The following is a 12,500-nucleotide window of genomic DNA, read 5'->3' on the forward strand; positions in this document are numbered from 1 at the left end:
AGCACGCGCGGGGGGGGAAGTGGGAGAGAGCACGCGCGGGGGGGGGAAGTGGGAGAGAGCACGCGCGGGGGGGGGTAAGTGGGAGAGAGCACGCGCGGGGGGGTAAGTGGGAGAGAACACGCGCGGGGGGGTAAGTGGGAGAGAGCACGCGCGGGGGGGGGTAAGTGGGAGAGAGCACGCACGGGGGGGGTAAGTGGGAGAGAGCGCGCGGGGGGGGGTAAGTGGGAGAGAGCGCGCGGGGGGTAAGTGGGAGAGAGCACGCGCGGGGGGGTAAGTGGGAGAGAGCACGCGCGGGGGGGTAAGTGGGAGAGAGCACGCGCGGGGGGGGCAAGTGGGAGAGAGCACGCGCGGGGGGGGGTAAGTGGGAGAGAGCACGCGCGGGGGGGGGTAAGTGGGAGAGAGCACGCGCGGGGGGGGTAAGTGGGAGAGAGCACGCGCGGGGGGGGGTAAGTGGGAGAGAGCACGCGCGGGGTAAGTGCGGGGGGGGTAAGTGGGAGAGAGCGCGCGCGGGGGGGGTAAGTGGGAGAGAGCACGCGTGAGTAAGTGGGAGAGAGCACGCGCGCCTGAGTAAGTGGGAGAGAGAGCGCGCGAGTAAGTGGGAGAGAGCACTCGCGCGGTGCGTAAGTGGAAGAGACCACCTGTGGATAAAAATGTAAAGGTTACATTCTTTGATTAGTTTAGCATTGTCAGTTAATAAGATTAAGTTAAAGCAGCTTCAATCATTATTAGGACAATTAATTTTGTATGCAGGGTTATGCCAATTGGGAGGATTTTTGCTAAGCGGCTAGCAAGTGCTGGCTAGAGTTCACAGCCACCATCATCATATCAGCTTGCACAAAGATTTAAGAGGATTTAAGAGTTTGGGACCATTTTCTACTTAATTTAATTGAGATTGTGTTGGCAAGCAGAATTGATGGCTAATTCTTAGATAGTTACAGTATTTACTGATGCTAAAGGTGCGGTGGGTTGCTAGTCTTGGCCAGACTTGTGGTTTCAAGGTTTAAGGGGTTTCCCAGAATCCCTGGCTGCAGGGGAAGCACTGTATGCTGGGAGATAATGGGGAAAGGCAGGGTTGCAGACCTGATTCACGAGTGATATTTTTATTTGCTGTACACCAAGAATGTCAAACTCGCGGGCCCGCATGCGGCCCACAATGAACATATTTGCGGCCAAGCTCGCCAATATTTAACTCGCGTTGCGCGCACTTTCTCCAAAGGAAAAAAAAAAAAAAAAAAAACTCCCCCCTCTCCCGATTGGCTACCGTCTGTGTGTGTCTCCGTCTGTGTGTGTCTCCGTCTGTGTGTGTCTCCGTCTGTGTGTGTCTCCGTCTGTGTGTGTCTCCGTCTGTGTGTGTCTCCGTCTGTGTCTGTGAGAGAGAGTGTGAGTGTCTGAGAGAGAGAGAGAGAGTGTCTGAGAGAGAGAGAGAGTGTCTGAGAGAGAGAGAGAGAGAGAGTGTCTGAGAGAGAGAGAGAGAGAGAGTGTCTGAGAGAGAGAGAGAGTGTCTGAGAGAGAGAGAGTGTCTGAGAGAGAGAGAGTGTCTGAGAGAGAGAGTGTCTGAGAGAGAGAGTGTCTGAGAGAGAGAGTGTCTGAGAGAGAGAGTGTCTGAGAGAGAGAGTGTCTGAGAGAGAGAGTGTCTGAGAGAGGAGAGAGTGTCTGAGAGAGAGAGAGTGTCTGAAAGAGAGAGAGTGTCTGAGAGAGTGTCTGAGAGAGAGAGAGAGTGTCTGAGAGAGAGTGTCTGAGAGAGAGAGAGGGACAAAGGGGATGAAACACTAAACAGCTACACAAGGATCTGGAAGATAGATTTACTGTTTACAGACACTTATTTTTGTGGATGTTTTCCCTGCGAGAGGTATTGGGTTGGAGGTGTGAATAATAGGGAAGTACCATAGGCTATTCTTAGCCTGTGGGAACGGGCATGATTAAGGGGCATTAGGCTCCGAAACGTCGCCCCCCTATATTTTATCACCTTTACATTTTACGTTGTTCCCTATCATTATGTAGCTGTTTAGTGTTTCATCCCCTTTGCCCCCCCTCCTCACCCTGTGTATTGTTCTCCTCCACCAGCTGTACCCTCTAGACCCTGGGTCAATGTCAATGTTGTAGCTGCTATTACATTTAAAAACATACATTTTCTTATTGACTTATCTTGTCTCTATTACTTCTTTTGTGTGCTGGGGACCCTTGTATATATTATTGATTTGTTTGGGGTTTGAGGTTACTCCCTGTTCCCGTGCACCTCATCTATTCTACATACGGACTGGATTGTGGAGTGCGGATTAGCACACATACCTTTGATAATTTATGAATAGTTTCAGCAAATTCTCCCCTGGTTGTGCAACTATTGAGGCACCCGATACTTCGATGTTTAGATTAGAATATATGGTTTAGTGCAGAACATGTGCCGGGGGCTTTAAGGGTTGTTGCTGATGCCTTCTCGTTCACAGTGGGAAGTTTTTAGCAGCTGGCAGCAAGTGCGTCTTTCTTATAGGATTTGGCTTCGGCGTGAGTGATGTAGTTAAAAGATCAATGGCTCCTGTTACTTGGGACAGATTATGTAAAAATCTGGGAAGGCCGAAGTAATCTTCAGCAAAATTTCAATCAGATGAAGGTAGATTTATATATCAGGTAAAATTCAAGGGGAGTCTACATCAGCTAGAAGCCGTATTTTGTCCACACCTGCATTAATGTATGGACATACAAGACTAACATCGTTATTTGTATCAATTCTGCTCCAAAATAATCTTCCTACATAGCTCTCCTATTTTTTTTTTCTTTTTAATGACAATTTGAAATCACCAAAACACTATATTATGTTAAAAAGGCAAGACATAATGAAAACTATAAATAACCATTTGGGAAGGGTAATCCACATCGTACATAAAACTGGTAATTAATATTTAGGAATGGACCCATTTATTTGGCTTCGTAAATAAAACAGCACATCGTAATGAGAATTAAAACTTTTATTAGTGTATTCACATGTTCGGCAAATGTAACACGCACAAAGCTTATGTCTTAAGTTCACAAGTTCTACCAATACACCAATCTACTGGTAAAACTAGTTCACAAACGTTAAATGCTTTGCCAATTACGTTTTCATGGTCTGGCCTACTGTTTAACTTTCAACGAATAATTTTGGAATTGCCTTTATGCTCTAAACTATATGGCATACAAAACGCATCATTGTCCACGATTTAGCCAAATGATGACACGGTCTAACACTGGCCACATTTTTGTTCTGAAAGCCAACAACTTTCACTAGCTGTACTTACAAAGTACACTACTAGTGTAATAGATACAACCATGGGGAGAGTGTCAAAGAAGAAAAAAAGGCAATCCTGCCACTGCCACAATTATAAAAAGAATGACAGCTAAAGAACAAAATTGTTAGTAAGATGTACATTTTTAAGTCAGAGTACCCTTTCTACACAACTTCTGCCCCAACCCTTCCCTAACCCTAGACAACTGTAGAATATAATTCTAAATAATTTTATAGGGTGCAAATGTAGTGTCCAAGGGTTCACAATAACACGCACTTAAAATGTTTAATCCTTCTCTGCTGGTTACATCTCATAACCTCACTTTTATTTTTTTAAAGCAACTACAATGACATGAAGGCTCCTGATTTATTTTTAGAAACTAGCACGTACTCGAAATTATTTTAATTTAAATGCAAGATGACCTTTTTTTAAAAGATGTCTTTGAACAGTTCTCGGACAATCAGTTTTAGGTCCCAAAAAACACCAAAATGGGGGTTTGTACCCTTTATTTCAGTGTCTTTACACATGGTTGCTAGGAAAAAACAACATGTAAGGAAAGTGAGATTCTTCAGCAAGCAGATGCATCATTAGGACAACTTATAAAGTAGCTAGTGAAGAAAAAAAAATACAAATATACGAAGGGGAATAATAATGGCAAAACTTAATCCAGGCTTGTTTGGGAAAAAGTTTAAAACTAAAATAAGGAAGCAGGCACACCCTATTTTGGGAACTAAAATGTATAACAGCACAATAGAGTAACTGGCGAACACTATACATAACATGTACATAAGGACTATTCATGTTATTGTTAAACCATTCGGACACTCAATTATATGCCCAATAAAACACCATTAAAAGTCCTTTAAAAACGTCCTTCCCCAGTAAGGAGTCATTTTTCCACTAAAATTTCAGCTACTTTTGTAAGAGTATCAGAAACATAATCCAACAAGGTGCTTTTTGTTGATGGGACCTCAAGTGCTGTTTTTCGCTTTACTTTTTGGATTGTAAACAGTTCGTGGGGACCACACACAAATACTATGACAGACAAGCTGTAGTAAGTCTGTTGTTCGGACTTGAGATTGAATCCATGGGATATACATAAAGGAAGGAAACATTAGGACATGCTTGAGCAGCGGACTGAAGGAGAACCCATCTGAGTCAACACTTTGTCCAACCATTGCAGGGGTCCATTCAGATGAAGTTCAATCCAGCAAGGAGTGCTTGTAACGGTTTGTCGCCTACAACGAGAGGCAAGAGAAAAAATATATAAATACAATTACATTGAAAATGGGCAAGAGTGGCAGGTAAATCTACCGCTACTGGTTCACCGGCTGTTCAGTTTCATCAACATGTCCAGACCAAAGTAATTCAGATGTTGACCAAGGGAGGCGAAAGCTAAAATTAAATACAATGGGATGACCACCAATAGCACCAAGAAGTGGCCATATTAAACACAAAGTTTGCACTGATAAGATCTCATCTCCACTGTTTTTTTGAAACATTTTTAATACTCTGGAAAGCAACCTCCAACTGGTCAGTGTAGTTAGAATAACAGAAAGGAACGCAAAATAAAATTAAAAAAAAAAAAAAAAAGTACAACAATTGTTCAGAGAAATGTAAATCTTTTGAATTGCAGAGGAACTTGAATTACTTTACAAAGGACAAAACACATAAAATGGTGAATAACAATATACTTGTAGATTCTCAGGCCCACAATACATGTGAAGAAAAAAAAACCCGAGGTTTTAAAAGCTCTGCCTAATATAATTTAATCTATGAATAACCCTAATGTTGGTCACAAACATATCACATCCGACAACACATCTTCATTTCTCCAGGACCAATATGGCTACTAGAACTTTGAACAAAGATTTCATCTATTTAAACATACGACTTCCACTGGTTCCCTTTAAGTGGCAAATTTTACTGCACTTTTTTGCTATTGTTTATTATTAGCTATACTATGGTGAGCATTCAGCAACAGAGCACTCCAACAGAATACATATCATGTGCTGTTATTAAACCTCCATAGGTAGTAGTTTGGGGTACTTTTACTTGGCTTTTTGGGAGGAATCTCTTTAGTACATTGGACAGGTTATGAAGTCCCTATTTCAGTACGTGCTAACTAAATACCACATCGATTTTAAAGCCGGGCAGTCATCAGCTAGAGAAAATTAAATTACTGAAGAGATGGAATACCCGTAAATTGTAAGGGCAGAAACACGCTCCGTAGGTTTGCAGACTTTAGGCAAGTATGTACAGACAATTGTTCTTTTTTTTTGCTCAAAGTTCAAATAATACAAAATCAAGACTACACGCCAGCATCTCAGTATAAATAAAAGTCAATAATAAACCAATAATCTTTCAATAGAAAAATCTCAAATCATACATCAATACATATATAAAAAGTCACTGCATCGAATATATACTGGAAAAAAGAGAGCTACAAAATATATTTAAAAAAAAAAATATACATGTATATATATATACACATACACATATACATACACATATATACATATATATATATATACATATACATATATATATACATATATATTATATACACACATATATATTATATATATATACACACACACACACACACACACACACACACGCATACCCCACATTAACATACGCAATGGGACCGGAGCATGTATGTAAAGCGAAAATGTACTTAAAGTGAAGCACTACCTTTTTTACCATTTATCGATGCATGTGCTGTACTGCAATCGTCATATACGTGCATAACTGATGTAAATAACGTATGTGTAACAGGCTCTATAGTCTCCCCGCTTGCGCACACCTTTGGTGCAGGTAGGGAGCCGGTATTGCTGTTCAGGACGTGCTGACTGGCGCATGCGTGAGCTGCCATTTGCCTATTGAGTGAGATGTACTTACTCGCGAGTGTACTTAAAGTGAGTGTACTTAAACCGGGGTATGTCTGTATACACACACACGTATATTTTTTATATATTTATACACATACATACATACAGTACCAGGCCGACACAGGCAAAAAAGCAGCCCCCTTTTATCAAGATAAAAATCTGCTTTTTGTTTGCTCGAAACATCGGGTCTCTTTTTACCTAGGTGTCAGACTGGTATATCTTTTTGTAACTATTTTTGTCTTGTATATATTATATGCACTGACTTTGTATATGCATTGATGCATGGTTTAGGAGTTATTCTATTGTAAGATTGGCATATTTTTGTCCAATGTAAATTAATTTAAATATATAATTTAAATGGTTTGTTTATTTCTTTTGACACGTGTCCCTTGACAGTTCTATAGTAAAGTAAACATTTTCTGAAAGTGTGATTTTAACTACATTAGTAAGATTAGTAAAGTGAATACTCCGTTCAATGAACAAAAGGCTTTTTCTAGCGTGGAATTCAATATATATTATCTACTAGCTGAGAGACCCGGCGTTGCCCGGGATGTAAATGCGTAATAGGTAGTATTATTTATAAATTGTGGAACAATAGGTGAGTATTTGTTGTAAAGGTTGGATAATAATATTGAAAAGAAAGATGGAAGAAAATGTAATACGATGTTGTATAAAAATGGTTTATTGTAAACACACCACAGTACAATGTATATTTTGGTGCCATAAGTGATGTAAAAATGTGAGGCGTGTGTCCTGCTAGGGTGTGAGGCGGCGGGTGGCGCGTGGGTTGTGAGTGCTGTCTGCGAGTGGGGGTCCTGCTAGGGTGTGAGGCGGCGGGTGGCGCGTGGGTTGTGAGTGCTGTCTGTGAGTGGGGGTCCTGCTAGGGTGTGAGGTGGGGGAGAAGGGGGGAGGTGGTGGGAAGGGGGAGGTGGTGGGAAGGGGGAGAAGGGGGGAGGTGGTGGGAAGGGGGAGAAGGGGGGAGGTGGTGGGAAGGGGGAGAAGGGGGGAGGTGGTGGGAATGGGGAGGAGGGGGAAGGTGGTGGGAAGGGGAAGGTGGTGGGAAGGGGGAGATGGGGGGATGTGGTGGGGAGGAGGGGTGAGGTGGTGGGAAGGGGGAGGAGGGGTGAGGTGGTGGGAAGGGGGAGGAGGGGTGAGGTGGTGGGAAGGGGGGAAGGGGGAGGTGGTGGGAAGGGGGGGAGGTGGTGGGAAGGGGGGGAAGGTGGTGGGAAGGGGGGGGAGGTGGTGGGAAGGGGGGGAAGGTGGTGGGAAGGGGGGGGAGGTGGTAAGGGGGAGGAAGGGGGAGGCGGTGGGAAGGGGAGGCGGTGGGAAGGGGGAGGGGAGGCGGTGGGAAGGGGAGGGGAGGCGGTGGGAAGGGGGGGGAGGCGGTGGGAAGGGGGTAGGAAGGGGGGGAGGCGGTGGGAAGGGGGGGGAGGCGGTGGGAAGGGGGTAGGAAGGGGGGGGAGGCGGTGGGAAGGGGGGGGGGAGGCGGTGGGAAGGGGGAGGGGAGGCGGTGGGAAAGGGGGGGAGGCGGTGGGAAAGGGGGGGAGGCGGTGGGAAAGGGGGGGAGGCGGTGGGAAGGGGGGGGAGGCGGTGGGAAGGGGGGGGAGGCGGTGGGAAGGGGGGGGAGGCGGTGGGAAGGGGGGGGGAGGCGGTGGGAAGGGAGGCGGGCGGAAGGGAGGCGGGCGGTGGGAGGCGGTGGGAAGGGGGGGGCGGTGGGAAGGGGGGGGGGCGGTGGGAAGGGGGGGGGCGGTGGGAAGGGGGGGGCGGTGGGAAGGGGGGGGGCGGTGGGAAGGGGGGGGGCGGTGGGAAGGGGGAGGGGAGGCGGTGGGAAGGGGGGAGGGGAGGCGGTGGGAAGGGGGGAGGGGAGGCGGTGGGAAGGGGGGGGAGGCGGTGGGAAGGGGGGGGGAGGCGGTGGGAAGGGGGGGGAGGCGGTGGGAAGGGGGGGGGAGGCGGTGGGAAGGGAGGCGGGCGGAAGGGAGGCGGGCGGTGGGAGGCGGTGGGAAGGGGGGGGCGGTGGGAAGGGGGGGGGCGGTGGGAAGGGGGGGGGCGGTGGGAAGGGGAGGCGGTGGGAAGGGGGAGGGGAGGCGGTGGGAAGGGGGGAGGGGAGGCGGTGGGAAGGGGGGAGGGGAGGCGGTGGGAAGGGGGAGGGGAGGCGGTGGGAAGGGGGGAGGGGAGGCGGTGGGAAGTGGGAGGGGAGGCGGTGGGAAGGGGGGAGGGGAGGCGGTGGGAAGGGGGGCAGTGGACAGGAGGGGGGGGCAGTGGACAGGAGGGGGGGGCAGTGGACAGGAGGGGGGGGGCGCAGTGGACAGGAGGGGGGGGGCGCAGTGGACAGGAGGGGGGGGGGCGCAGTGGACAGGAGGGGGGGGGCAGTGGACAGGAGGGGGGGCCAGTGGACAGGAGGGGGGGCCAGTGGACAGGAGGGGTGGGGCAGTGGACAGGAGGGGTGGGGCAGTGGACAGGAGGGGGGGGCTGTGGACAGGAGGGGGGGGGGCAGTGGACAGGAGGGGGGGGGCAGTGGACAGGAGGGGGGGGCAGTGGACAGGAGGGGGGGGGCAGTGGACAGGAGGGGGGGGCAGTGGACAGGAGGGGGGGGGGCAGTGGACAGGAGGGGGGGGGGCAGTGGACAGGAGGGGGGGGCAGTGGACAGGAGGGGGGGGGCAGTGGACAGGAGGGGGGGCAGTGGACAGGAGGGGGGGCAGTGACACACACACACACACACACACACACACACACACGTCTCAGTCCCGTGATGCGCCCTTTCTCAGTTCTGTGCGGCGGCGGCGCCGCAGGTGGGGGGGAGGAGGGGGAGCGACACACGCGACACCTACCTGTACTTCCGGCCGCCGCCATCTTCTCACTCGGCGCCGCGAGGGAGGAAGGGGGTCCGCCATCTTACGCGCCGCGTGGCAGCCTGTTCCCACGCCGGGGAGGGAGCGGGAGGTGAGTGGAGCGGGAGGGAATGGAGCGGGAGGGAGGTGAGTGGAGCGAGAGGGAATGGAGCGCGAGGGAGGAAGGGGGTCCGCCATCTTACGCGCCGCGTGGCAGCCTGTTCCCCCGCCGGGGAGGGAGGTGAGTGTAGCGGGAGGGAGTGGTGTGTAGCGGGAGGGAGTGGTGTGTAGCGGGAGGGAGTGGTGTGGAGCGGGAGGGAATGGAGCGCGAGGGAGGAAGGGGGTCCGCCATCTTAGGCGCCGCGTGGCAGCCTGCCTGTTCCCCCGCCGTGGAGGGAATGGAGCGGGAGGGAGTGGTGTTTAGCGGGAGCTACACTGTGTGAGGTAGCGGGATAGGGGGAGGGATATTGGTGGCATGGTGTAGCGGGGTAGGGGGCCTCGCGGTCTGGTTGCGGTAGGGAGATGTGTGAGGTGCAGGAGATGTGAGGCGTGCTGTGCGGTTCGCGGGAGCTACACTGTGTGAGCTAGCAGGATAGGGGGAGGGACATTGGTGGCATGGTGTAGCGGGGAAGGGGGCCTCGCGGTCTGGTTGCGGTAGGGAGCTGTGTGAGGTGCAGGAGATGAGGCGTGCTGTGCGGTTTGCGGGAGCTACACTGTGTGAGGTAGCGGGATAGGGGGAGGGACATCGTTGCCATGGTGTGTGAGTGGAGGCCGCGGCCTCGCGGTCCGGTTGCGGGGGGGAGATGTGTGGCGTGGAGGGGAGGGGGGGTTTGAAGAGGCAGTCTGCAGTGTTTGGTGTTGTGTGAATGTGTGTGTGTGCTGTGTTTGTGCGTTGTGTGTAGATTCTGTACCTGATTCGGCAGTCTGTGGTAGCAGACGTGAAGGTTTTGATAGCTGTGAAGCGTGGCCCCAGAGCAGGTTGAGGATTAGAGGATTAGGTGTTGCAAAAGCAAAGCGTTCCCAAAACTCAGTGAGGGGTGGGACAGTGTGGAAGTATTAGGGCATTGGTGTTGGACGCAGGCCAATGAGAGGTGTGCGGAGGCGGGCATTGGACGCAGGCCAATGAGAGTCAGTGAGGGGTGGGACGCAGGCCAATGAGAGGTGTGCGGGGGCGGGCATTGGACGCAGGCCAATGAGAGTCAGTGAGGGGTGGGACGCAGGCCAATGAGAGGTGTGCGGGGGCGGGCATTGGACGCAGGCCAATGAGAGTCAGTGAGGGGTGGGACGCAGGCCAATGAGAGGTGTGCGGGGGCGGGCATTGGACGCAGGCCAATGAGAGTCAGTGAGGGGTGGGACAGTGTGGCATTGGTGTTGGACGTAGGCCAATGAGAGGTGTGCGGGGGCGGGCATGGCCTGAGCCGGAGTGACAGGCCCAAGGTCCAATGCGATTGACCCTTGGGACGCAGACATACAGTGATTTCACAAATATATAGTAGATGAACGAATATTGCCACTTGCAGAAAAGAGGTATTTTTTATTCAATTTGCCAGCCAGTGCCCAGTTTCCAAATGTGATAGATTGCTTTTAGTTTGATGCTCTCCCTCTCCATAGTACCAGCTCAATAGAACTCTTCCTCCCTGTATATAGCCACACTGGCTACCCTATTCTACTCAAAAACAATCAATCTCACCAGCAGGTGGTAGTTAAAAACAAAACAAAATTGGAAGATGTTATCTGCCAATTGCAGTTGCACTTACCATGTGAATACCATGTGCATATGTAATTGGGGAATATTTGTTCATCTGCATACTAAGGGCTGTTCTATAGTGGGCACGCTTGCTGCGCCGTGTGCGCGGGCGGCAGTTATAGTTGGCTGTGGTTAGTCAGCCTTTCTATAATAGGGCCACACGCGCACGGCAGTGAGCGTGGAGCCGGGCGACGAGGGAGAAGATAAGGAAAATAATGATTATGCGCCGCTACAATGTGTGTGTATATATATGTGTGTGTATATGTATGTATGTGTGTGTATGTGTGTATATGTGTGTATATGTGTGCGTGCGTATATATGTCTGTGTGTGTATATGTGTATGTGTGTGTGTGAGCTGCACAATAATTTTTTTTTTATTTATACATGTTTTTTTTCTTAAATATTATCTAATAAATTTTTAACACACACACACACACACACACACACACACACACACACACACACACACACACACACACACACACACACACACACACACACACACACACACACACACACACACACACACACACACACACACACACACACACACACTACAATTCAATTTGTCGTTTTGTTCTCCAATGCAACTACAACACACATCACTGCGAAATGCTCAAAGAAATAGATTGGTCATCACTCGAGCCTAGGTGCAAAGGTCACCTTTCCTGTCTTGTCTTCAAATTCTTTATGGGCAAGCTACCCAGCTATCTGAACAAGCTCCTTACCCCTACCACATGCAGCACTTATCTGAGATCTGACTCCAAAACACACTACAATTCAATTTGTCGTTTTGTTCTCCAATGCAACTACAACACACATCACTGCGAAATGCTCAAAGAAATAGATTGGTCATCACTCGAGCCTAGGTGCAAAGGTCACCTTTCCTGTCTTGTCTTCAAATTCTTTATGGGCAAGCTACCCAGCTATCTGAACAAGCTCCTCACCCCTACCACATGCAGCACTTATCTGAGATCTGACTCCAAAAGACTGTTCATGGTCCCAAGGCTCAACATAGTATCCGGCCGCTCCTTCTCTTACCGTGCACCCCAAAACTGGAACAACCTACCAGAGACTCTCACATCCACCACCAGTTTAAGTTCTTTCAAATCTAAGGCTGTCACACATTTTAACCTGGTCTGTAACTGTTTCATACGCCCATAATATATATTTTCTTTAACTGTGCACGCAATGTCTTGTATATAATGTATACCCTGCTCATTTATGTAACTGTATTTGTAAACATGTATTTGTCATCATAACTCTGTGCCCAGGACATACTTGAAAACGAGAGGTAACTCTCAAAGTATTACTACCTGGTAAAATATTTTATAAATAAATAACGGCCCTAAGGAGCTGTTGAGCCGATTCAATGAACTCTGTAGCGGCCGGAGCTGAATGGCTGCATATTTTTATCAGTCCCTAAATTTGCATATTGCACAGGATTTCAAAGACCAAAACAATAATGCTACCTGTCCTGGATTACACATTTTCTGTGTCCCTTTGCCGCTTTCAAGTAAACCGTCTCCCTAGTTAAGCTGCATGTTTTTCTCCTGTTCCAGCAGCTAGCTGCCTGTGTAAAATGCAACATTATTGCTACATATGCCCCCTTTACACAGCTCTAGTTGGTTGCCCTGGCAACCTTCCAATCTTCATAGCCAGGAGGTTTAGCCCTGCTTGCTCCCGTCTTTCTGGCAGTAATAGTGGTCCTTCGACTGTTCCTGCCTGCCACAGGAAAGGGTCTTTTTCCCTACAAGCTGGCTTTTTGAGT

General features: G+C 49.4%; 1 protein-coding gene across 5 annotated transcripts in view; it reads right to left on the reverse strand.

Moving 5' to 3' along the window:
- Positions 1–2,948: 2,948 nt before the first annotated feature.
- The window catches only part of SMAD2 (SMAD family member 2), a 58,333-nt gene continuing 48,781 nt past the window's right edge, over positions 2,949–12,500 (reverse strand). For all 5 annotated transcript variants that reach the window (XM_075585975.1, XM_075585984.1, XM_075585969.1 and 2 more), the window contains one exon: positions 2,949–4,498. In XM_075585975.1, the coding sequence (XP_075442090.1) occupies positions 4,375–4,498 (124 nt within the window). In that variant the 3' untranslated portion in view covers positions 2,949–4,374. The remainder of the gene's footprint in view (positions 4,499–12,500) is intronic.

The sequence above is a fragment of the Ascaphus truei genome, chromosome 1, assembly GCF_040206685.1.
Source record: "Ascaphus truei isolate aAscTru1 chromosome 1, aAscTru1.hap1, whole genome shotgun sequence".
In the NCBI taxonomy this organism is placed as follows: Eukaryota; Metazoa; Chordata; class Amphibia; order Anura; family Ascaphidae; genus Ascaphus; species Ascaphus truei.